The sequence below is a fragment of the Neovison vison genome, chromosome 2 (assembly GCF_020171115.1).
Source record: "Neovison vison isolate M4711 chromosome 2, ASM_NN_V1, whole genome shotgun sequence".
In the NCBI taxonomy this organism is placed as follows: Eukaryota; Metazoa; Chordata; class Mammalia; order Carnivora; family Mustelidae; genus Neogale; species Neogale vison.
Window position 1 is genome coordinate 199,767,734 of NC_058092.1, and position 26,318 is coordinate 199,794,051.

At 45.1% G+C, this 26,318-nt stretch overlaps 1 protein-coding gene across 3 annotated transcripts in view; it reads left to right on the plus strand.

The window, feature by feature from the left end:
• Positions 1–26,318, plus strand: part of WDFY4 (WDFY family member 4) — a 268,432-nt gene that overhangs the window by 64,851 nt on the left and 177,263 nt on the right. For all 3 annotated transcript variants that reach the window (XR_006383317.1, XM_044240003.1, XM_044240004.1), the window contains exons 14-20: positions 14,244–14,458; positions 15,429–15,523; positions 16,396–16,633; positions 17,047–17,123; positions 18,131–18,352; positions 19,004–19,182; positions 25,396–25,627. Coding sequence is in view for 2 of the 3 variants with exons in the window: in XM_044240003.1 (XP_044095938.1) it covers positions 14,244–14,458; positions 15,429–15,523; positions 16,396–16,633; positions 17,047–17,123; positions 18,131–18,352; positions 19,004–19,182; positions 25,396–25,627 (1,258 nt within the window). In the remaining variant the exon portion in view is untranslated. The remainder of the gene's footprint in view (positions 1–14,243; positions 14,459–15,428; positions 15,524–16,395; positions 16,634–17,046; positions 17,124–18,130; positions 18,353–19,003; positions 19,183–25,395; positions 25,628–26,318) is intronic.

Below are 26,318 nucleotides of genomic sequence, written 5' to 3' on the forward strand. Positions count from 1 at the left end.
CATGAGGCCAGCCCTGGGTACTGAGGACAGCACTGGGCATTGTTGGGGCTGGAAGTCCTCCCCACCACCCCTGGTAGTCATCCATCCTGTGGATGCTGGCTGTGATCATGGCTCGGTACTCTGTGTAGGACATGCTGGGCTAACAAGATGGACACTGTCCCTGGATCCTGTGTCTCTCACAGGGACCAAGAGATGGTGCCAGTGCAGACAACGGAATAAATAAGCCCACAAATGAATATACAATGACAGACTGTGACAAGTGATAATAATAGGGAAAAATAAGATGCTGAGAAAGAATAATGGGAATGGAGGTGGGGGAAGACCTGATTAAATCTAATTTAGAGGAAGGGGTGGAGGTCAGGGAAGCCATCTCCTAGATGATGACATTCAAGCAGGGCCCTGAAAGATGAGTAGCAATTAACCAGGCAGGAAGAAGCCTTCTGCAGGCGGCTGGAGTGGGAACAGAGGGGGAGAGTGGGAAATGTGCCAGATGGGGCAGGCACAGGATGGCTGGAGCCCTGCTTATAGACGGAGTTTTATCCCTAGGGTAGCAAGAAGCTTTGCAAAGGAGGAGAGGATGACTCTATCAGGTTTTTGTATCAAAAACTCTGTTTATTGCATGGGGAATGGCCTAAGAATGGGGACAGCAGTTCGAAATCCATGTCTGCAGGACCACATCGAAGGTGGCTCAGCTAGGGTGGTGTCTGGGCAAGTGTGAAGAGAGAGAGGAGAGACAGACTCACAGGACCCTGAGATGAGGCCCAGGAGGTGGGAAGAGGGAGAGAAAAAAAACCCCAAAACAAAACCACCCAAGTTCCTATCCTCGCAGAACGAGGGGCTCCACAGGAGGATGAAAGGATTGAGTAACAGAACAAGGTCGTTCTTGTTGAGGAAAACCTGGAGAATCCATGCTCTAATGAGTGCAGAGGAGAGGGTACGAACTGGACTGGCAACCGGGTGTGGTGCTGGACTTTTTCATGGTTTGTCCTCATTGCAGTTTTCTTGGGAGTATTATTTGTCTCTGTTTTCACCAGTGGGGAAACAGAGGCTCAGATAATTTAAATGACTTGGAAGGATTCTCAGTTGGCGGACATGGTATGAAATGTGGTCCTACCTGGTGGCAGGTTTCCTGGTCTTTCCCTTGCGCAGTTGTGGCTTCTGTAGGAGGAATGAGGGACCGGGATTGTGGGTTCAGCTGGGCTTTGTCCAGGACCTAAAAATGAAGTGGTATGTTCTAGGAAGAAATGAACACTAGTGGTGTCATTAATCACAGCCTGAAAATGAAAATGACCTAGTAAAATGTTGCAAACCTACCAAAATCAGTGAGAAAAGTGGAGCGGGGAGCAAAAGCCTTGATGTGTAGGGAAGGGAACTGTTTTCACCAAAAAAATTCTGTAGTATTTCATACAGGCTTGCAAAAAAGGGCTGACTTGGTTCCATGTCTCTATGTCCCTTTATAACTGAAATCTTTTTTCTGGTTCCTGCTCCTTTGCTGGAAAGTGACCATGAAGTGATGGTCAAACCAATGAAGAGAGACTCATCTCATAGTAAAATGGAATGCATTTATATTTTTCTACATTTGCAGAAAATAAGTAGGCTGGAGTAAAATGGGCTTCATCGCTTCTTCAGTTACCTGTTGCTGTGTGACAAAGTGCCACCCAGTTAACTAACTATGTCATTCTTTCTCATGGTGCCTGTGGGGTAGGAGTTCCGACAGCCTCAGCAGGGACAGCCCGTCTTTGCATCCTAAGGTGATGGGTGGGCTGGACCATTTAAGATGTCTTCCTTACTCACACAGATGGCACCTCACTGGGCTGGCTCCAATGACAGGAGTCTCCTGGGCTGGGCCAGATGCCTGGGGCCTTGGTTGAAACTGTTATAATAGCATTCTGGGTTCTTCTCCATGTAGCCCTCTCCGTCCAGCCTCTATCCATGCTCCTCTAAGTGAATTCTCCATCAGGCCACATAGAGCTCAGGGCTCCCAAAGGCACAAAAGCAGAAACTTCCAGGTCCTCTGAAGGCTTAGGCCTTGAACGAGCTGACCTTGCTTCCACAGCATTTGTTGGTCAAAGTGAGTCACAGGTTCAGCTTAGACTCAGTGAGAAGGGCCACATGCCTCCTCTACTGATGTGAGGGGTTACTTGTGTGTAAAGGACAGAGGGGATTGTTGGGGGTCATCTTTTAAGACCAGAACCTACTTGCCTTAAGCATCAACTGGTAGATAAAAATATTTGACCCTGAAATAAAGCATCTTCTAGTTCTTTACATGTGTTCTAGTCATTTAATTGTCTCAAATCTGGGACTTTACTTTCTTTGCCTAGATGTTCAAGACAGGGTCTGTCTGGACCATTTTGGACACTAATCACACTCAGGGCTACCTCTGTGCCAGGCCTGTTGTTTCATCAGTATTCATAATAGCTTATCCTAGTACACTAGAATCTTCCCACATGGTAGGGACTTGAGGCTCAAGAAAGGTGGGTGACTTCCTGCGGTCATGGAACTGGTGATGGGAGGTCTAGAACTCACTCCCCGGTCCCAGATCAAGGTATGTTTGATGAATGGCTCTCTCATCTTTGCAGCTTTTGCAGAATGTAAGGTCATGATCTCTTGGCATTGCCCAATTTTGCAGGTGCAATAGCTTTACAGTAAGGATGTCTGGCTTTCTTAGCTGTATTTCCAGCCATACAGTGTACCTGGAATGAGAACAACCAACCCAGTGGTTTGGGAGGCCTTAGCAGCCAAATGGTTGCTGATGGGTGTGTCGTGCCCACCTCCATGGCGGTGATGACCGATGAAATGATGTAGAGCAGAGAGTGGCCTGTCTCTCTGCAGCTCGTGCATGGGAACTGTGGCTGAATCTGAGTTTCAGATAAACTCTGTGCCTTGTCATGTTAGTGTATGGAGTGGAACTCGATGGCCATCAGATGCATTAAGTATGCAAATGAGAATGCCATCTGGTAGGATTCTTTTTCTCTATTCAGGTCACAATAAGTAATTTAGGAGAAGTCTAATTCTCCCTCACTGTCTCTCAAAATGCAAATGAAATGTAGTCGTGCGTTTTCTCAAATATTTTCTGCAGATGCCAAATCAGCAGCTATTAAAAGTTGAGTAATTACAGTAATTAATTTCTGAAAGGGGAGGGTGGGAAACCTCATAACAATCAATAGAATAGTAAATCAAATGAGAAAGGAGACCACACAGGAAAATGCTGGAATGAAAAGGACTGCAGGACTGCATCTTCAGGGCAGGAAGTTTCAGTAGATGGCAGTGTTAGGAAGAAGATGGAATATGAGATCCCCTCATCTCCCTGTCCGTTGGCTGGCGGGCTCCCAGCATTGCACTCTTAGCCACCTTCCTATCTGACGGATAAGAAATTGATGGCTTTCCAAGGTACAGATGTCATTTCAAGAGTGACAACTTAAATAACTACATATACGGGTGGTCTGATTTATTTCTAATTATGGCGACATGAAATTTGTTTTGCTTACAACCAAAAGGTGTCTTCCCCCTCTCCAAAATGCTAGCACCATGAGCTGCTCTTAGAAAAATAACCCAGCTGTGTCATCATCAATATTAAAACTGGACTGTGGGAATCGCTGTGAATGAGGCAGGAATGGCATCCAGCACGGTTCTCTGGGAATTGAGTTGACCTCAGAACTAAACAACTGATGGGAAAGAAGACATTTTCCCTTTCTGGCATGCTCAGCAGCCACAGGGTCCCCAGCATCACTGTGTTTTCATCAGGACTGAGGCCTTTATTCAGTTCCTGGCAGAGGGGTATTTGCTTGTGTGCTTGAGGACTGTTAACTCAGAGGGTGAGAAGCCAGGACCAGATTAACAGAGGTGGAGCACACAGTGCTTTAGAACAACTAGTGTGATCCATATGTACCTGTGAATAATTTTACTCAGCACCTTCCAGATGCCACTGGGGATTCAGACATGAATGTCACAGGAGCTCACAGTCGGAGTTGAGGATGGCTAGGGAGAGGAGTGTAGAAGACAGTAAGACCACACTCTGTTGCCTAGAAGAGAGGTTTGCCCACTGCGCCTTGGGACAGAGGGGGAGGAACAGAGAGTTGGGGAAACCGGAACCAGGCTTTAAGGAAAAGATGTGCCCATGGAAGATCAGCTGGAGGAGGGAGGGGAGAGAAGATCATCCACAGAGAGAGGCACATGTGAAGATGTCCACTTGGGGACTCTGAGTAGTTCAACTGGGCTAGGATAGACCATGTGGAGAGAGGGCAGTGTGTGGGGCTGCGATGTGCAGTCAAAGCCACTCCACGAAGGACGCTGAATACCATGCTAAGAGAATTGAATTTTCTTGGGGTACCATCCATCATCATCATCATCATCATCACCATCATCAACATCACCACGAGCACTACAGTCTTTACTGAGCACCTGCTATATGAGGGCAGAGTTCAGGCTCCAAAGACAGCAGAATGTCATCAGATCTCACCTCTGCCACTTCACAGTCACACAGACACAGGAAATGATTCAGCTTCCACGATCCTTCACTTTCTTTGCTGTCATATGGGAGTAATAATATCATCCTGTGGCATTATTGTGAGGATTAAATGCAATGAGTCCTTAGCATGGCGAGCAGAACATACACTGCACCATGGGAAACACTTACTAAATGGTGGAATTACTGCTACTAGTTGTCAAAAACTCTACAAATGCTTTATCTTTTAATCTTTATAATAACCCTGAAGGGTAGATATCAGTATCCCCACTTTGCTGATGAGGACTTGAAACTTGCAGAAGTTGATAGGTGGTGATGTCCGTGGTGCCAGGCTCCTGGACCTCCTGCCTCTGTGCTTAGTGGCTTTTCCTTTATGGACGTGGTAGCCATGGGAGGGCTTTGGAAAGCAACAACACAATCAGACCTGAGTATTACAGAGACTCTGATCTACAGTCAGCCAGCACTGAGTCACTGTTGTGTGTGTTCCAGATTCTTCTGCCACTGAAATGTCCTGCACAGTCTGATGGGACAGAGAAAAGATTGGGCTCAGGGCTGCGTTCATCTATCAACTCATTCATGTCTTAATTTAGAAAAGGGTACCATTTTCTGGAATTAGTCTGCATTTCAAACACATTGAAATAATTGTACGGGTTTCAAATAACTGAAATATTGACAGCATTAATAGCTCTGGGTAGCATTGTGTAAGGGCATGCTATTTGAAAATAGCTATTTTCTCCAACAAGGAAATGGGTAAAGTAGGAGTCCCATTTTGTTAAAGTATGACACCTTAGAAATTCCAAATATGTTGAATTTTAGATATCCTGTCTTCTTTCATACTAAAACCCCATCCCCAAAATTTCTTTTGTCCCTGGAAAAATGTCAAGCCTGGTCAAGATTCAGTTTACTTTTTGGGGTAGCCTTTTAAATAGAGCAAATACACATAATCTCACATGATGACCAAAAGGATCAAAGGAAAAACACAATGGATGTAGAACGATGGCATAGAAGTTAAAGCTGTATGAGAAGACTTCTGGCCCAATTATCAGGGACCTTGCTTTTAGCCCCTTTTCCCATCATTAGTTCTGTGACTGATGTAGGCTACCTCTGGTTCCCACACCTTGGTTTCAGCTACTCAGATTTGGCCTAGATCACAGGGGTTGCAAACCCAATGTCGTGGGGTCAGGAAGGTGAAAGAAATGTATCAGTGGAAATAATAGGGAATGGTGAGTTCTGTGGCTGTTGGGAAGGGTACTTGTTCTACCTAAAGGCACTTTTACTTAAATAGGGGGCAGTAAAACAGAAGGAAAGCCAGACTATGCCTACCAAATAAAACACTTCTAGACACCATCAATTTAGAACCCTTGTGTGATCAGGGTTCCCTCCGTTATAATGAGTGCATCACACTGTGTTAAAATCATGGGCTTTGGAGTAGGACTGGGTTGAATATCAGTTCTGATACTCATTAGCTGTGTGACCTTAGGAAATTGATGTATCTCCAAGTCTTAGTGTTCCCTTATTATATTTTCCCATTGGGAAAAACAGTGGAAAATATAGTTGTAATGTACTTAGCACAGTACCTGGCACACAGTATCTGCTCATCATACACTGGCTCCATTATATGCCATCCCCCCAGCACCCTTTTCTTCTAGCTTGGCAGTCTGTATTCCTAGGACTTTGGGTCAAGGCATATAGAAATTTGGAAATAGAAATGGAAGATAATACATTTTAGGTATATTTCCAGCTGGAGTTTTGCTATTATTAAATTATTAACAGAGAATTGATGTTGAGCTATATATTATAGTCTGCTTGTGAGTCAAAAGCTTGAGTCCTCTCTTCTGCCTGTTTTGCATTTGATCCATGACCTGGGTGAACTCAAATGGCAGATGACATAGATCTGGTAGGAGGATTTACCCACTGGCTGACAAATGGGGATGTGAAGGGTCTCCACCAGCCTTTGGGTCGAATTTCAGCAGAGATGATCAGGCCTATGCTCATGTCTTAAAGCACATATACACTGGGCTGGGAAGGACAGAATAGAGTATGCAGAAGAGTCCCAGAGGGTTTAGTGCATGGCCAGTAATTGTCCCAAGTTGGGTGAGGACACTGCTATGGTGAGTTCTACTTCCCCCTATATTTATAGAAGTATAGTGCCCAGCTAAAGGGAAGTGGTAGTTCCATGACCCCTTAACACAACATCTGTGTTTGTCCAGAGGTGAGAAGCCAGGATGGCGAGGGATCTGAAAAACCTCCTTAGTCATGGAAGGAATAGTGAACAGATCTGAGGGTTGGAAGCTTAGAGATAGAAGACATTGGGGACATAAGAGCTGAGCAGGTACTTGTTAGTCAGCTGGTGGTAGAACAGTGCACACAAAGACCAGTTAGTTAAATAGCAGATGGTTTGGGCTCAATGTAAGGATATACTTGTCTGGACTAGATGGACAGCTGGAGAGGTGGTTCCAAGGGGCTCAGAAATGTGGCCACTGGCAAGTTACATATATATGAGACTCCCACCTAGCCTCTCAAGATGGCAGAAATGGTCAAACCCATTTAGGTCTTGCACACGGCAAATACTGTGTACCAGTTACTAAATTCAGATGATCCCAGTGTGGGCCAAAGCCATGAACACTTAGTTTTTCCTGTAAGTTTTGAGACACTGGCCTAGGACAGGATAGGATAGGTACCCCCTTCCCACCCCACAGAGTCTCCATTTCAACTGACTTTACCTTGAAAACCCAGAGGTGGCCAGTGCTCTGCAAGCTTCAGCACCTGGGGGCCTGTGAAGCAGCGATCCCAGCGGCAAAGTGGAATTGACTTTCTGGTTTGAATTCCTGTCCCTCCAAGCACTGTGTAATCTCAGCAAGCTGTAATCTATCTGGGCCTCAGTTCCCTCATCTGTAAAATGGAGTAATAATAGCATCCAGCTGATGGTGTTCCAGGATTAAATGAGCCAGTATGCGAAAGCACTTAGAAGAGTCAGCCTTCAAATAGTGAGTGGGCAGTGGCGTTAGCTCCCATTGCAGCCATGGGGCCTGTGAACATGGTAGGTGTGTCCTTCTTCTCTTGCACTGAACTTGTGTGATACACAGTGGCCATGCAAAGCAGGTGCTTGGTTGGAAGGAGTCTTACTGGTATTAAAAGAGAAGACCATGGCTAAGAAGAGTTAATATCCTGAAAACACTTGCATCCTATAAGAAAAAGCTCTTTCACAGAAACTGTTTCTACTGACTCCCCCAAACAACATACCAGGGATGTCAGTATTTTCATTATTCCAGTTTTAAAGCTGAGGCCTTGAGAAAATAAGGAACTAGTCCAGGTTCACCCATTAGTTAGTGATAAAGCAGCCTGAGAACCTAGCTGTGGGGGGATTTCAGTGTCCTCTGCCTAGAGGGTGAAGGGAGGATGAAGGTCTGTCTGAAAGCTCAGAACCAACACACCAGGGCTTAAGCCACAGTTGGCGTGTGAATAGATCCTTCATCTCTAGAAGAGACAGTGTCCTCTGCAGTCTTCTTCCAGGAAACTTCTCCAGACACTCGTGGATGACTGTCTGTTAGCCACAACAAAAATCTGCTTTAAAAATATCTCTTAGCAAAAGTTGTGTCAACAGCGTACTTTGGCTAAAGCACCAGAGACACTCAGGGACATTTAAACCACCTTTTCCTGGGTGGGTAGGAGGGGGGAGGAAGCCTTGGCCCTAGGTGGGAAGGATTCAGGCTGGAGAGTGGTGTTGGGCCCCACACAGCCATCCACTGGGCTCCATTGCTCACCTGACCCAGCTCTCATGCAGTGTCCAAGGTGTTAGAAACTCTCCACTGATGTTACAGGTTCCAGGCTGGGCAGGCATCCTCCTGGATGGATGTCTACAGGCTGGTTTCCCTGGTGGTGTTCTCAGGGATGACCACAGACTCATTGCAGGGGAGGTTGTTGGGTACTGGGGGTGAGGAAGCCCAGCTGATAACTACTCGGGCTCTCCAGCCTTTCCCTGAAAGGCCATGCCCACTTTCACCCCTTCATCTTTGCACGTGCTGTCCACACCCCTGGGAAGATAATTTTTCCTGCTGGCCAGATTCTTTCCTTATTGTCCTTCAACACCTAGTGGGTACATCACCTTTTCTGGGCACTCTCGGCCCTCTGGGGTAGGGGTACCTCCTATGTTCTAGAACACTTTCGCCCCTTGTGCTTGCACTTAGTAGGCAACTATTGCATTTGAGGCAGAGACAGGTGCTGGGCAACAAGGGTGAAGAGTCATTGTCTCAGGCAGCAGTTCACAGTGTGCTGGGGACAAGGGGTGGTGGGAAGAGGTCTATCATCTATCTACCGAGAGAACCATCAGAGTATGGTATTTATGATTGAGGTATGGACGGTGCTATTTGGGGAAATCAGGAAAGATTTCTCAGGTGAGAGAACATATGAATTGTCTCTTGAATAATAAGTAGGAGCTCAGGAAAGGGATGGGGCTGGAAAGGACATTCACAGCTTTGGGCGTCAATCAAAAAGGGCATAGGGAGAGTCAATTATCATATGGTTTCACTTATTTGTGGAGCATAACAAATATCATGGAGGACAAGGGGTGTTAGAGAGGAGAAGGGAGTTGGGGTAAATTGGAAGGGGAGGTGAATCATGAGAGACTATGGACTCTGAAAAACAATCTGAGGGGTTTGAAGTGACGGGGGGTGGGAGGTTGGGGTACCAGGTGGTGGGTATTATAGAGAGCACGGCTTGCATGGAGCACTGGGTGTGGTGAAAAAAATAATGAATACTGTTTTTCTGAAAATAAATAAATTGGAAAAAAAAGGAAAAAAACCCAGGAAGCTATTAAAAAAAGGGGGGGGCATAGGATATTCAGCAAAGAGAGAGAATGTTACTAGGGCTGGAGCGTGGGGTGGACCAAAGGGAAAGATGAAGTGAAGTTGGAAAGAGACAAATACTTTATAAATACAAGATCCTAGGCTTCTGTTATCAGGCAGCATCAGACATCATATGCATGTAGTTTGTGAAGGAAGCACCCACATGCAGCTCGGTCTTAGCTGCAAATCTAATTAGGGACATCAAGGAAGCCATGCCTTTAGACATGGGTTCTGCTCATTCAGTGGGACTTGGACCTCTACTCATAAACCAAGATCACAAACTCCCACACCTACAAGGCCATGTGGACAGCACAAATGAGTCTATCATGCTGATGGAGACTGTGGCAAAAAGGAAAATGTGCACCCATATATAGAAAGAACTAATTCTAAGTAAGCAAAGATAACCATAAGAACTTGTCAAATGACACCCATCCATGAGTCCTGTTTACTGTGCTATTTCTGAAGAGCTGAGGTCACTTAACTTGTACTATCTCTTTTCCAAAATCATCGAAGACCATTTCAACCAAATTGGAATAAGCAACTAATCAAAATTTGGGTAGCTCAGTAGAACTCCCTGGTTCTTTCTAAGTGTCTGGAGGAAACAGACATGGTCATCTGAAGGTTTTTACATCTGTGGCAGGACACACTGTAGACTTATGTGTCCAAAGCTCATGCCTGCTGGAAGGGACGCACCCCACCAGGACCCAGCCCTCACTGGACTCTGGGACTGTATGAATCTGGACCAGAAGAGAAAGAGGGGGAGAAAGAGAGAGAAAGAACAACAAACATCCACAGTGGGGCAAGGATAGACTTGAAGCCACGACTGTTAAGTGGAGAAAGTAAAAAACTCCTGAAGGCTGCCCCACAAATCGTTCTGTGATAAGTTGCCTTGCGGGTCCTGCCCGCCGGCCAGCCTGGTGACCCCACGCACTCACCATGGAGCCCTAATTGAACCACCATCCCCTAGCCTGCATTGGAAGTAATATGCGTTAGGAAAATCAATCCATTTGTAGGGGGAGAAACCAGACTGGTTTCCTGCTACTGCTCATATTTTCACTAAAACCCCATTTTACTGGAACCAACATTGAAAAAAACAGCACATTTTATTCAAAACAAGGCAATATTGGTATTGACAGAGCTGCAGTGATAATGAGGACGATCAATTTTCCCTCCTCCATTATGGGGTATTGAGCAATTTTGGAGTAAACTTGTGGCATCATTAGACAAGATCAGCATTTCTCCCTTTTGAAAACTTTTGCTTTTTTTTTCTTTGCTTTTTTTTTTCTTTTTTGCATATTTAGATTTTAAGTAGCTCTTTTCTGGTGGATGAAAAAGAAAAAAAGCAAACAACAAGGAAAAAAAGAAAGCCAAAAGCCCTCAAAGTAGTAAGTGAAGTGCTGATAATAAAACTGGAGATTGTAGACATTTCTTTTTAATTCTTATTAATAATACATTGTGGTGTTATTTTTGCATCTTGCTTCTACAGACTGTCTCCCCAACTTTCATCCCAAATTAAAAGACTGCAGTTACCAGATAATCTAGTTTCTGGAAGAGGGAAAATTCAAATCAAGAAGGCAGAGGCTCCCTTTGTGTTTTGAGAGGAGGAGACAGGAGGAAAGGCAGAGTCTCCGTGGGGTGCAGGGAAGGATGCTGAGGGCTGTAGAAGAAAGATCTGGAGAATGGAGGCAAGGAGGCTGGGTAGATTTCCATGTGGAGGAACTCCTCAAAGTAAAAGTGGTGGAATTGTTTAGTGCAAATGAGTTTTGGCATTTCTTCCTTCTATCTCTGGTTCCCATTGGGCTGTACATTGCCTCTAACAGTTTATACTGGCCACGCCAGTACTGCAGTGACAGGGAAGGGGTAGTCTCAGTCCATTCAGGCAGCTATAACAAAACACCATAGACTTGGTGGCTTCTAAACAACCAAAACTTATTTCTCATAGTTCTGGCAGCTGGAAGTCCCAGAGCATGGTGCTGGCAGATGCAGTGTCTACTGGGGGCCCACTGCCCCAGGGATGGCCCCATTCTTACTGTGTCCATACATGTCCATACAAGAGAAGGCTCTCTGGGGTCCCTTTTATAAGGGCACTAATCGCATTCATGAAGGATCCACTCTTGGGTCCCAATCACCCCGCAAAGGGCCCCACCTCCGTACATATCCTGTTGGAAATTAAGTTTCAACATATGAATTCTGGGGGACAAAGACATCCAGTGCATTACAGGGATCATATTATCCCAATGATGAGATCTTCCCTTGGCATCAGGGATGGTGGCAAAATGGTGACATTTCAGAAGGACAAAATCCTGTCTCAAAACAATTGCCCTTAAAACCATTCTAATGAGGTTTAAAATTTAAACTAAAATTAAGATGGTCTAAAATTTTAAGTTGAAAGTGTTACTGAAGATATTGTAAATATGGAAATTTCGCTGAATGTCATCAGCTTGAGACAGGAGCTCTGGTTGATGTGCTCCTGGAAGGGGGAGGGGAGGGTGGGGGGTGAGCTGTATGACCTATTCATTTTTTTTAAATCTAAAAATTAATGATAAACAGTGTAAATATGTGTCCCAATACATTTTAGTCCTTAAAACATATATACTACCAAGCGGTGTTTATGACCTAAGGATGAATGCCACCGCTTTCTTAATTTCTGTCCCTTAGTGATACAGTTATACTCTCGACCATATGGCAGCGTGTTCCAAAATCTCTGCATGTGTGAGGTCAAGATGGGAAGTGAGGTGATCCTGAGCATGGAGTCTGGGGTCAAAGCCAGGCTCTGACCTTCCCACGTGGCCTGAACAATGTATTTCTCTGGGTTCAGTTTCCTCATCTGTGAAATGGGCAGAGTAAAATTACCTCCCTCATAGGGTTCCTCAAAGGGACTCTATAACCTATACATATCAAAGTGCTTAGACTGGGGTCTGGCACATCCTGAATACCCAGGAAATATTCTCATCTCAGGGTAAAATTTGGCTCCTATAGGAGATGCCAGGCCTGGATTCCCTTCTAAATCCAATGTGTGAGGGGCTGCAGGGAACCCCTCCTTCCCAGACACTGTAACTCAGCTGCTAGAACCCGTTTCTCACTGTGCTGAGACTGTTCCCTCTCCTGTCTTGCCTGTAGTCCATGATTCCCTTGAGAGCAGGGACTGTGTTGTGTTAATCTTGAAATGCCTGGAGATTTACCCAGAGCCTGACATTGAAGAGACAGTTAATAGCTTGTTTAAGGGAGAGAGGGAAGAAGGGGAAGCAAGAAAGGACCCCAAGAAAGCTTTTATGGGAGGTGTGCATATCAGATGGTCTGTGACTCAAGGGGATGAGAAGCCAATCACCCTTAGAAGAGATGATTCAAATTAGTGCCTTTGTGGTTAGTCCTGGCTTTCCACTGGGACTAAACTAGACATGATATACATTGTTCAAGATCTCTTTTCTTGAAACCCAAAACTAGGGCAAATGTGTACAGTATGAAAAGCATACCAAGGCCCCAGGTTGGGTTCCTGGGAGGTAGAGCCCAAGACTGGGGTTCAGGTACATCAGATCCTTCAAGGGAGGGACTTGGGAGGGGAGTGGAGGAAGGAGGTGGTGTAGGAGAAGCAGCTCAAGGGGGATGTGCCATCAACTGAAGTCCAGCCTCAGCCTGAGCCACTAGGGCGGGACCCTCAGGGCATGAATTGCACCACAAAGACTGAAGGGTGCAACCTCATGGGCTACGGTCGGGTGTGTGGTGTGTGTGTATGTACACATGGCAGGTGGATGTGTGTATATTTGCATGCATGTGTACGTGCATGAATGTATGCACACAAGGATATGTATAGTTCTGTGGGCATGTATATACATATGCATGCTTATGTGCACACATGTGCACGTATGTGTACACTGTGTAGTACATGTGTGCATATGCATTTGTGTGTGCATGCATGAACATACATGGGGGTTCACTTAGCAGGGGACAGGTGGGGCAGGGCAGCTCCCCCTTAGAGCACTGCTGTCCTCCAGAGAAGGGGGAGTGGTGATGGGTACATTCATCTGGAGGAGGAGGTCTGGGGGAGGGTCCCCTAGCATCCACAGCAGGAAAATTCCATTAAGTTCTAACTGGTATCCCTCTCACTTTAGACCCTATCACATATAATAGTGAAAGAAAATGTGGGCAGTCCTAAGAGGACTCCCCACCCCTAACACCTCCACTCCTGCTCCAAACTGTTATCTACAGAAGCCTGGGAATTCCAGGGGTTGATATTTTTATGAAGAAAGGAAGATTGCTAGGGTACCTGGGGGACTCAGTTGGTTCAGTAGCTGCCTTCAGCCCAGGTTCTGATCCCAGGGTCCTGGGACTGAGCCCCATGTCGGGCTCCCTGCTCAGCGGAGAGCCTGTTTCTCTCTCTCCCTTTGCCTGCTGCTCTGCCTACTTGTGTTCTCTCTCCCTCCCTCTCTCTCTCTGTCAAATAAAGAAATAAAATCTTAAAAAAAAAAAAGGAAAGGAAGATTGCAAAAGCGATGTATTTGGCTCAAATATTTACTGAGCTGACTCTGCGTTCTCTTCTGTGGACTTCAAGGACATAAAGATACTGAAATGACTGGAAAACTAGTCAGGTTGAGATGACAGCACAGCTGCCCGCGTATGAGAGGAGGACAAGGACAGTTGGAAGGGGTCGGGTGGATGACAGCAGGGGCTGAAGGCACTGGGCACCGGAGCCACACCTGGTGCTGGCCTGGGCACTGAGTGTGGTTTGGTTGAGCCACAGCCAGTCGGTGTGGACATTGCCTGCGGGCCTGCCTCCTGGCCACGCTACACCTTCTGTGCCAAGGGTATGGACTCAAACACGGGACTGCAGTTGCCTGGCCCCCTAACCTATTTGAGGCCTGATTGGGGGTCGATCAAAGTTGCCCACAAAGTATTCTGACCTCAAAGGCTCACCGTTTGCTTTCGCTACCTCTTAGCTTTCCCAGGAGATCCAGTGCTCCATGGCCAGTCATATCCAGTCCCTGGTGAAGTCGGAGAAGAACCGTCAGGTCATGTGCGAGGCAGGGATGCTTAGAACCCTCATGGCCTCCTGCCGCCGGGCCCTGACCACCAGCTCCAGCCCCTTGCACTCGGGCCTCATCAGAATTTTTGAAAAGCTTGCCTCCCAAGCAATCGAACCAGATGTGTTAAGGTACTGTGTGCTGTGCATTAAATTCAGCTGAGCCACTGGCAGCTGTGCTCAGATAGGTGGAGGAGTGCACAGGGACAGGTGTTCTTCTCCCTCTCCTGCCTCTCCACTCTGTGGGGTGTGGCTCTTCCCAGCACAGGACACTGTGAGTCTAGGGAGGAGATCATACAGGCAGTGGACAGGCCCACAGAACAGACATGGCCTCTCCCATGGAGTTGATATTCTTGGGGGAGAGGGTTCTGCAGACAACACAGCATGTGCTGTGGGGTGTTCTCAGTGGAGAGTGCCAGTGCTGCATGAACTGGGAGGGCCAGTGGACAGTGCCAGTGCTGCATGAACTGGGAGGGCCACAGTTGGGAGAATGGGTGGAAAGGGGCAGAGCTGCCAGGCAGTGGTGGCTTAGGCCTGAGGCGTGTGCTAATGTTCACGGGACTGGAAAGGAGGGAAGAGGGCATTGAGGATGCCCTGCTGAGAAGGATGGGGGCTGTGAAGGCTTGACACGCCAAGGGGCCAGACTGCAGGGAGCTGGGCTGCTGCAAGGAGCCAGGGCGGGACTCCTGACAAGGATAGGGACCTTGTATCCTTGGGGACACTTCCCGCTGGCAGCCCCTCTAGGAAGGCACCTGTTTCCTGGAAAGCTGAGCAGGACGGAAAGAGGCATGTGGCAGAGCAGACAGCAGAAGCAGAACAAAGTAGTGAAAACTTCTTTCCCCTTCAGGGTCCAGTGCAAGGTTTCCAGCTGGTCACTGACTAAGTCAAAGCCACCTACATGCACTAGCTCTGCAGTCTGGGTGCCTGGCCAGGAACACCCTGCTGCTGCGTGGTTTGAGGAACCGTTCCAGGCAGAGAGAGGAAAGCATGGAGGAGGGGATCAGGGAGCACCAAGATTTAGGAAAGTGCTCAAATGAAGCTGGAGAACACTTCTATCCATAAAAGGTCTTCATTTCTTTCTCTCTTCTGTTACGATTCCTAGACAATTTCTTGGTCTTGGAATTCCCCCACCTCCATCGGCTGCAACGAAAATCCTCCATTCGCCTTGTCTGCACAGAGGGGATCCTGGAGGCTCAGGTGAGGACAAAGGAAAGAACAGGGAAGGTTAACAGGAATGAAAGAGAATATGCATTCCTTATAAGGGAGTCTACAATAGGTGAGAAGCAGACAGACTTAAAATACCTGCTGTGCAAAGGACCGAATGAGGAAAAGCAGGATTGGTGGTCCCCGAGAAAGACCACATCTGGAAGGAAAAGGATGTCCCCTGCCCTCATATAAGATAGGTGATGTAAGATTGTACTTGACCCCTTGAGGTGCAGATCATGGAAACAGTGATAGAGTTTCCTTCGTGACATGACACTGCGTCTGGACAGAGGTGCCAGTGATGGCTTTATGCACAGCTCACAGCTCAGGGGTCAGCGAGGAGGTCAAGAGGCCAAAGCCCTGCGTAGATCCCTGGTATCAAACATGGTCCCTGGGAGGCTGCTGGCTCCAGGGAGCAGCTTAAAGAAAAGGAAGCTGTGAGCATACCGAATGTGAGATCATATGAGGGCATGAAGGCAAGGAGGCACAGCTGAAAAGCGTGGATGGAGAGCCAGCTTGTGCTGGCAACCAGCGGCGGGGAGCAGAGCTTTCAAAGAGATAGGCTTCCGTGAGTGGGGAGATCAGGGAGCCAGGATGCAGTGTCAGTGAGTGACTACCAGTGGGGCAAGCTGGAAACTGGGGGGCAGGGTGATGTTTGTGGGGAATGGTGGACTGAAGGCAGAAAAGTTTTCCAGAAGGAGCATGGTTGCTGCAGGGGCGTTCCTGAGTTAGCAGAGAGCCACATCACAGTGGTTACGCTAGCCCTCCTCCTGGGCTGCGGCAGAAGCCCTGGGGCTGTTGTCAGAAGAGCAGTAGAAATGCTTGAATGGGGACATGGCTCCTCTTCTCTTCTCTTGTTGCTTTAGGATCCCAGACTGCAGCAGCAGGGACTGGTGAGGGTCCTACGGGAGCTGCCACGGATGCCGGCCCCAACCCAGCAGTCACACATACCCTCAGGGCCTCGGGGACGTCCCAGGGCTCAACCACTGCTCTTCAGACCTCACTGAGCCTCATCTCCATGACCTCCCCACGCCACCTGCAGCCTCAGAGGGCGGTCCTGGCTCCATCGTTTGTGGAATTTGACATGTCCATGGAAGGTTATGGGTATGACAGGCTTTCTTATATTTGGAATGCACTTTATTAATTTCCCAGTGCCTCTGATGAATTATAATATTGATGACAAGTGAGAACTGTAGTTCTCATCAGCTCTCACCACTCAGAGCAGAAAATGTCTGGGTCAGGGACAACCCTGTCTTCTCAGTGGCTTCTCAAGGTCAACATCATCAGCCACGGAGTGCTATGACCCTCTCCTTCCCCTTGTGGGCCTGCTTTCTGGAATGCCCTCCCCTTTAGGGTCCAGTGTGAATTCCATGCCTTGGGGTCCTCATAACAGCATCAGATGCTTTCTGTCCTCATGCTGTAAGAGGGAGGGAGGCCCCTGTGGAGGGACAGAGGGGAGATGTCACAGCCAAAGCTGGTTTGTGGTTCACTGATCTGAGACATTTTTGTGTTTCCAGCTGTTTGTTTATTCCGACCCTGTCTACAGTTATGGGAAGCAGCACAGAGTATCTGGTCTCTGGAGGGATTGGGACAGGTAGGTGATTCTTGGGGGGCTCAGCTTGCTGAGCTGAAGTCACCCTGTCTCCGGAGCAAGTGCTGAGGGAGCCTTGATGTCAGACTTCTACCTGGCCTTTCAAGAGACTGGAGTCTTCCTTATTGGATCTGTAAATGAGTCATCCTTGTGGTTTGTCATGCTTGTGTTAGGGCAGGAGGATCCCAAGGGCCCAGCCATGACTCTGCATACAGTGGGGACTCAGTGGTGATTTGATGGCAGAGTCTGGACTGGATTCATTTTGTCAGCGATTGACACAAGGTGAAATAAACACCTCACCCCACCTTAGGCCTCTTTCTAGAGAAGAATACACGTTCTATGTGGATGGCCATCTGGTCTACTTGGGCCCTGGCAGGCTTTGCTCAGTGCTGTGCTCAGCTAAAAACTGGCTGGGCAGGACAGGACAAGTGCCCAGTGCTGTCTTAGCTAAGCACCCTTGGTTAGGAGAACCAGAATTTCTCTGGGGTGGTGGGTGCTGAGGACCCTTTGCATTCACAGCCCATCCGCATGGGACACCAAGTCTGATTCAGCTAATTCATGGAGCATGGTGGGCCCACTCTGTACTGCCAACCCTGTTATGGGGCAGGAGGACATGAATTTCCCTATAGTGGAGACTTCCCCATATGAGGTTCAGCTGAGGTACACCTCACGTAGCATATTGCCCAGCTTTAGATCAGTCAATAGTGACCATCTGCAGGGTTGTGCCCTGACACCCTTGGCAAAATGGCATGACATAATAGGTAGGATAGAATTGGAGAGAGGCTCTGGAGATCTAGACTCCTGGTGGGAATATGACTTCCTCCTGCGAGTATGAATAAGGGGACAAGCTTCTGTGGTGTAGGGTTGACATAAAGTCAGCATGAGTCAGATCAGGCACAGGATGGGTACACAGTAGGGCCACACCTGGGCCGAATCAGAGCCGTGATGACTCTAGACAAGATTCCAAAGCAGGAGAAAGTCTAAGGGAGATGCTTGTGTTCTGACTCCAGGTGCTGCCAGGTCATTCCCTCCATCTGGGGGTCTGACCTTCTCCTGCTGGTTCCTGATCAGTAGGCACAGCACAGTCCTTGAGGGCCACCCGCTGCGCTTCCTAACTCTGGTGCGTCACCTGGCCAGGACCGAGCAGCCTTTCGTCTGCCTCTCTGTCAGCCTGTGCCCGGACGACCTCTCCTTGGTTGTGTCTACGGAAGAGAAAGCGTTTCAGCCCCTGGGTAAGGTTTCTGGAGCTGGAGCTGTTTTTGCCCACACTTGGGAGAAGTGGAACTAAGTCAGCATGAGAGCATGGGAGACCAACTCTCCTTCAGAGGCGGGTGGCTGGCCCAGGTACCGCCATTTCAAATTCTGCCTGACTCTCTAAGCTCATCCCCCTGTGATGGCCAGAAATGGCTGTTCTTGTGTCCCCTCAGAGAGTCACTGTTTCATAGAGAGACTCCCAGAAGGCCCCAAGCGTGGCTTGGCGTCACTGCCACAGAGCACAACTACCTGTCCCCCTCCCCCTCCCGAGGACTCGAGGGCAGATGTGCACCACTGCAGAGGCAGTCCATGTGGGGTCCACCCCGAAGCCTGACTCCGGGGTTTGAGTCCTTTTGCATGACCCCGGGCAAGTTTCAGATCCCGTTTGTGCCTCAGGAGGCTAAGTGGGGATTGTGATAGCACTTACCTCACAGTGGGGGCTGTGAAAACGAAGTGAAGTGACATTTGTAACTGCTCTTAAACCAGCATCTGGCACAGAGCAAGACCTCAAGCAACGATGGCCGCGGTTGCGCTTGTTTGGGCCGTGGCTCCTCAGCACGAGGCCCGTTCTCCCGGGGTGCTGCGGCATGACGCTGTGTGCTAGGTGTGACGCCCATGTTCTCTTGCAGACATCATGGAGCCCGAGGATGATCCCGAGCCTTCCGCCGGCCGCCAGCTGCGGGTCAGGTGTGGCCAGCTGCTGGCCTGCGGTCAGTGGCACCACCTGGCTGTGGTTATCACCAAGGAAATGAAAAGGAATTGCACCGTTTCCACCTATCTGGATGGACAGATCACCGGCTCGGCCAAGGTGAGCTCCGCTTGCCCCACTGCGATGCCTTCTGACTGCGCCACTTGGAGCTGTCTCCCTTCCGCTCCTCGGTCTCGTTTGGCCGGGGATTTGGTGTCTAACGAAACTCCCCCTTGCTGCCCAGAACGCTTGGCTGAGTTCAAACATGAGGAAAACCCCAACCCAAGAAAGCAAAAATCCTTCAGAAACTGGAATGAAAGCCACACAAGCAGAGCAGAAGATGAAACATGGAAATAAGAGTAGTCATAAGAGACTATAAAGTCCCAGAGCAAACGAAGCTTTTCACAGTTTGAGTTGTGGATTCCCCGGGAAGGTCTGTGCAGGGTCTGAGGTTTTGCTTTTAGAAGAAGCTTCCTGGTCAATCTATTACGACTGTCTGCATGCTGCGCTTAGAAGCCAGGCCCTAGGGCTTGCAAGGACACCAACACCTCTTACCAGATTTACAGCAAAAATGACGAGGAAAAGATGGTTCCCTGCTTAGAGAAGGCAATGGAATGTGAACATGTAGCTGGAGAGGTGTCTCATCACTGCCATTTAGAGTCACCTGCCGCCCTGACACATAGGGTAGAGGAAGCTGGGAGATGAGGGACATGGCAGGTGTGTCCTGGCAGGCACTGAGAGAGCTCCCAAGGGAAGCCAGAGTGAGAAGGGCCCAGAAGACACCAGGAGATGGGTGAAACCAAAATTTCACCCAGGTTTCTGAGAGAGCAGCTCAAGCTAGGCTGCATTCTAGAATCACTCGGAAAGTATTTTTTTTAATTTATTTTTTTAAATTAATTAATTTATTTTCAGCATAACAGTATTCATCGGAAAGTATTTTTAAAGTTCTACTGGACAGGCTGCTCCTAAGAGCAGCCTTTTTTTTTTTTTTTTTTTTTTTAAATATTCTTTTTTTTTTTTTTTTAAGATTTTATTTATTTATTTGACAGAGAGAAATCACAAGTAGATGGAGAGGCAGGCAGAGAGAGAGAGAGGGAAGCAGGCTCCCTGCTGAGCAGAGAGCCCGATGCGGGACTCAATCCCAGGACCCTGAGATCATGACCTGAGCCGAAGGCAGCGGCTTAACCCACTGAGCCACCCAGGCGCCCCTAAGAGCAGCCTTAATAGGGTCTTTGTGTGCAGCGTAATTTGATAATCTTTTCAGAGTTTCTCAGCTGGTTCTAATATTTAGCCAGAGTAGAGAACCTTAGATTAATAGGGTTTCTCATTTTGATAGTTTGACATTTGAGGCTTGATAATTCTTTGTTGTAGGGTTCCATTCTCTGTGTAGTAGGATACTTAGCAGCATCTGTGGCTTCCCTAGATGCCAAAGCATCGCTCGCTCTCTCTCTCTCTCTCTCTCTCTCTCTCTCCAGTTGTACTACCAAAAATATCTCCAGATATTTCCAAATGCTCCCTATGGGACAAAATCACCCCATGTTGAGAATCATTAGGTTAGAACAACCTAAGTTTGATATAACACCTAAAGATGAATTTGGTGCTATCTTTCAGTATAATTATCTTATCAAAAAAAGGGCAATGGTAACCAGAAAGATTCAGCAGGAACATAACAAAAATAGGTCTTTCAAACCATGGAGTTAATTCTTTTCTCAAATCATTGATGACACTAGCCATTCTTTCCTTCCTCCCTTTCCCTTCCCTTCCCCTCTCTCCTTCCCTTCCTCCCTTCCCCTCCCTTCCTTCCTTCCTTCCTTCCTTCCTTCCTTCCTTCCTTCCCTCATTAAGTATTTTGGAGCCCCCATTCTTTGTCAGGTACTGTTTCAGATGCTAGGAATTGTCCATGCCCACCAGCCAAATACCTCCGAGAGTGTGCATATAGTACAAAACAAGAATTCGATTTATTAAGCTTGCTGTAGAAGGACACTCTATTTCATGAGGGGGGTGACAAAGACTTGGGAGGCATTTAGATAGGATTAGAGCTCATTTTAGGTGATTTGGGGAAGGGTTCAAAGAAGTGGAGGTTGATCTGTTCTCAATTGTGTGCTGTCAGAAAGAGGGACTTTGATGTCTGCGTATGTTCGCAACTTTTATCCAGGAAGCAAGAGGAATGGAACAGGTTAGAGTTGTCATTGGAGAAGAAAGTAGTACCACTTATGTTAGCCAGGATGGAACTCTGGTTAGTTTTGTGGTTGCACAATGTCTTTGTTATTATCTGTTTAGGCATGATTACAGAGTGGGCTTGTTTTTTTCTTCTTTTGCAAAACATGTTAGTATTCGTGTTTTGTCTTCCAAGATATGTTGGTATTCTGTGAAATGGTTCATGGACTTTGAGGCTAAGAAACAAATCCTGTTGATGTTTGGACCTTGCTCGCATCTAGCACAGGGGCTGGCACCCAGTAAGCATGCAATAAGTATTCAGTGAATTGCATTGAATTTACAGCCACAAAGAGTAAGACAGACTGGATGATAGCATAGTTGAGTGAATTGGTCCATGGATGAAGAACTGACCTCATGGGATGAGCTAAGCCAGAGTTAGTCAGCAGGAGGTTGGCAGTGGTGTGGGGCCACAGGAATATGCCAAAATATGCTGTGGGGAATGACCAAGAGTGGAGTCAGACAGAGTTGACTTTTCCAAGATGATCTCAAGTTGGTTCAGGATCAGCAAGTGAAATTTAATTGGAATAAATGTGAAGGCCTGTGTTTAGAGGCAGATATCTGCTGAGCAAGAACAAGATGGGAGAGCTTAGGTTATGGATGACCCAGCTTAACAGCCTTTACCTTAACAGCCTTACCTTAACCTTAACAGCCTCTAATGTTAGAGCCTTTAATTTAATTTCCAAGGGAAGATATAAATTTTGAAAGGTGGGGAATAGTTCAATAGCCTGAATTGAGAAAAATGATGTGGGAGAAATTTGAGACATCTTATGTTTGTAAATCAATACAGATGGCGCAGTGAGTAAAGGCAGTAGGAATTTGGAAAAAAAGACAAGCTAATTGCAGGGGTGGGGCAGAGCTTCAGTGTGGGAGAGAGAGAAGTCCCTGCTTGGCACGAGGGGAGAGGAGGAGAGAGCAAAGTGGACCCACTCTAGGCAGTTCTGGTGACTGAAAACTTGGTTTGTTCTTGTTTGAAAATCTCATTTAATTGGTAGAGAGAAAAAGACTATTTCTGAAATTGTATGACCCCTCATTTGAAAACTATGTATTTATATACATACATATGTATATAGTGATTTTACAGTCATTACAAAAATTATATAAACACATTTTGAAATACCTGAAAAATATTGAAAAGAAGAAAGAATGCCTATATTTCTTCTATCTTACCATACTTTGTAGTTTCTTTTAGTTTATTCCCTTTAGAAAAATAGCTGTGACTTTATTGCATAGAAAATATTATATATTACTTAATTTTTACTAGTAGTTAAAGTATTTTTACCTGAGTAAACTTTGAAATTATCATTTTAAAATTTGTGATACTCTGTTAACTAGTTTTCTTCTACTTTATTGAAATTTTTATTGAGATAATTATAGGTTACCATGTAGTTATAAGAAATAATAGCAAGAAATCCTGTGTACCTTTTACCCATTTTCTCCCCAATGGTGACATCTTAAAAAACCGTAGAAAAATTTCTTAACCAAAATATTGATATTGATACAATTTGCTGATTTGTTCAGATTTCCCAGTTTTACTTGTATTTTTGTTTATGTGTATGTATGTGTTCCACACAATTTTATCACATGTGTAGTTTCCTATGTCCATGACTTCTGTCAAGATTCAGAATGTTTATGTCACTACAATGCTCCCTTGTGTCCCTTGTGTTGCCCTTTTATAAAAATTAAAATACAGCCACTCCCACTCACTCACACCCGCCTCCCTTATTCCTGTCCCTCACCTTGGCAACCAAGAATCTAGAATGTTGTCATTTCAAGGATGTGGTATATATGAAACTGTACAGTATATGATTTTTTAGGATTGGATTTTCAATCAACATAATTCTCTGAAAATTCATCCAAATTGTTGCTGTACATCAATATTTAATTCCTTTTTATCACTGAGTAGTATTCCTTGATATGGATGTATATGTTAACCATTCACTGATTGAAGGACATTTGGGCTGTTTTCAGTTTGGGGATATTACAGATAAAGCTGCTTTGAACATTTTTTTTTTCCTTTTTTGTTTTTTTCTTTGTTTTGCTATGAACGTTTGAGTACAAGTTTTTATGTGAACTTAAGTCCATATTTCTCTTGGATAAATGCCTAAGAGTTCAATTGCTGGGTCATATGGTGATTGTATTTTTAGTTTTATAAGAAACAGCCAAATCATTTTCCCAGATTGACTGTGCCATTTTACACTTCCCAACAGCAACAGATGAGTGATCCCATTTCTCTGTATTTGGTGTGGTCACTATTTTTTGTATTAGCCATTCTGATAGGTGTGTAGTGATAGCTCGTGTTTTTTATTTGCATTTCTTTAATGGCAAATGAGATTAAAAATCTTCTTAAGTGCTTATTTGATATCTGTATATCCTCTTAAGTTATGTCTGTTCATATCTTGTGGCTATTTTCTAATTGGATTGTTTTTCTTCTTGAGTTTTAAGTATATGTTCTATATTCTAGTCCTCTGTTGCGTGATTTGCCAAAGAATTTCTCATAGTCAGTAGCTTGTGTTCCATCTTCTTTCCCATAGGAGTTTGGAGGGCAAAAGTTTTTATTTTGATGAAGTATAATTCATCAGATTTTCCTCTTATGACTTAAGCTTTTGGTGTTGACTCTAAGAACTCTTCGCCTAACCCTAGATCCTGAAGATTTTCTTCTGTGATTTCTTCTAAAAGTTTTCTAGATTTATATTTAAATTTGTTATCTCTTATGAGTTAACTTTTTTAGGAGGTGTGAAGTTTAAGTTGAAGTTCATTTCTTTGCTCATGGGATGTCCAGCTGTTTCCACAACATTGGTTAAAAAGGCTATCATTCCTACACTTAATTGCTTTTGAACCTCCATCAAAAATCAGTTGGGCACATTTGTATGGATTTATTTCCAGATTCTATATTCTTTTCTACTGATCTATGTGACTATATCCCTACCAATACCACACTATCTTAATTATTGTAGCTATGTAATAATATTGACTAAAATGGTGCCTCCCACTTAATTCTTTTTCAAAAAAAAAGATAATCAAAATCACTCTTATTTTTTGAAAAATAAAAATTAATCGATTTGTTTAAGTTATTCTAGGGCTTGTACCTTCAAATATAAATGTTAGAATTAGTTTGTGTGTGTCTATAAAAGCCTTCTGATATTTTGATAAGAACTGCATAAACCTAATCATTTTAGGGAGAAATAATATTTTTACTATGTTGAGTTTTCCTATCCATGAACATGGTTTGCCTCTCCATTTATACAGGTCTTCTTTCATTTCTTTTATTGACATTTTTGAATTTTTAGTATATAGACTTCATACACTTTTCATTTAAATATTTCATTTTCTTTTGAGTGATTGTAAATGATAGTGTGTTTTTTTTTACTTTTAATTTTTTTAATTTTTAAAATTTATTTTCAGCATAACAGTATTCATTGTTTTTGCACCACACCAATGCTCCATGCAATCTGTGCCCTCTACAATACCCACCACCTGGTTCCCCCAACCTCCCACCTCCCGCCCCTTCAAAACTCTCAGATTGTTTTTCAGAGTCCATGGAAATGATAGTGTTTTTAATCTTGGTTTCTGCATGTTCATTGTTATCCTGTAGAATGTGATTGATTTTTGTATGTTGATAATGTATCCTGTGACCTTGCTGAACTCACTTATTATTCCTAGGCGCTTTTTTTTTTTTTTTTTTGTAGATTCTTTGGAATTTTCCACATGGACTTATTATTTGCAAATAGAAATGATTTTATTTCTTTCTTTCTATTTGTATATGTCTGTAATTATTTAGTACATAAAACTTAATGGGTGTGCAAATACTGGACATTTAGATTCTCAGTGGAATGACTGGAACAGAAAAGATAAACATTTTAGTGGCTCTTAATATTCCTTGTCAAATTTGTTTCCAAAGACACAGTGTCAGTTTTTTATTCTCACCAATATTTTGTAAACTGCTTTCCTGCATTGTTTCTCAGCTTTGAGAGTGAGCTTTTTAATGTTTGTAGATGAAATAAGCTTTTACTTTTAGAGTGTAAGGTATATCATTTTATATCCATGAGTGTTTATTTGTTTAATTCCGAGGTTAAATCTTTCTCTTTTCCCCTACCCCCATCCTTTTAATTTTAACAGATGTTGTATATTCAGGCCTTACCAGGGCCTTTCCTTTCAATGGATCCATCTTCATTTGTAGATGTTTATGGATATATTGCTACCCCTCGACTTTGGAAACAAAAGTCATCATTAATATGGCGTCTTGGGCCTACATACCTCTTTGAAGAAGCCATCTCAGTGGACACTCTGGAAGTTATTAACAAACTTGGCCCAAGATACTGTGGTAACTTCCAAGCTGTACATGCTCAAGGTATAGAGTGTTTTGATTTATAATGATCTCACTGATATTATTTTTTTAAATGGACATCTAGTTATTTATAGCATAGTTATAAAGAATAAACTCAGTATAGGTCAGTCATTAGGGAAGCCCTCTGTAATTGGATCATTATAAATTTAAAACCCAAAAGAAAATGTCACAGAAAAGGAAATGACAATATCCTTTAGATTTCAACTCCAAAGCCCATAATGGAGGAGAATGGGTGGGTAATACCATCAGCAAAGAAAGAGAGAGGAGAATGCGATAAATAAGTTACATTCCTTTTAATGAAGAAGCTTTTTAACTAAAGTATACTGTTGTATTCAATTATTAAACAGGCAGACAAACATCCACATTTCCATTATTGATTGCTGGCTGTTCAAGTAGGGAGTACTGCTCTCTGTGCTCTATCAAGTCAAGGGGGTCAGCTCCCATCTGGGAAGAATGATGAATGAATTTATGTACAGAAGAAGTCTTGTGCATAGTGAAGGGCAATTGAGCACTGTAGAGTTTTTCTGTCTCCAGGCCCCATGTCTTCTTCAAGCTTCCATTTCCTCTGGCAGATGGCACTGGCCAGAGCCATGCAATGAGGTCAAGTCTAGAGCCAAAATTTTTCTCACTGTCTTTTTAGGCCATGCAGTTCCACTATCGCACATGGCTTTCTTTGACCCAGGGACCTGGGTGA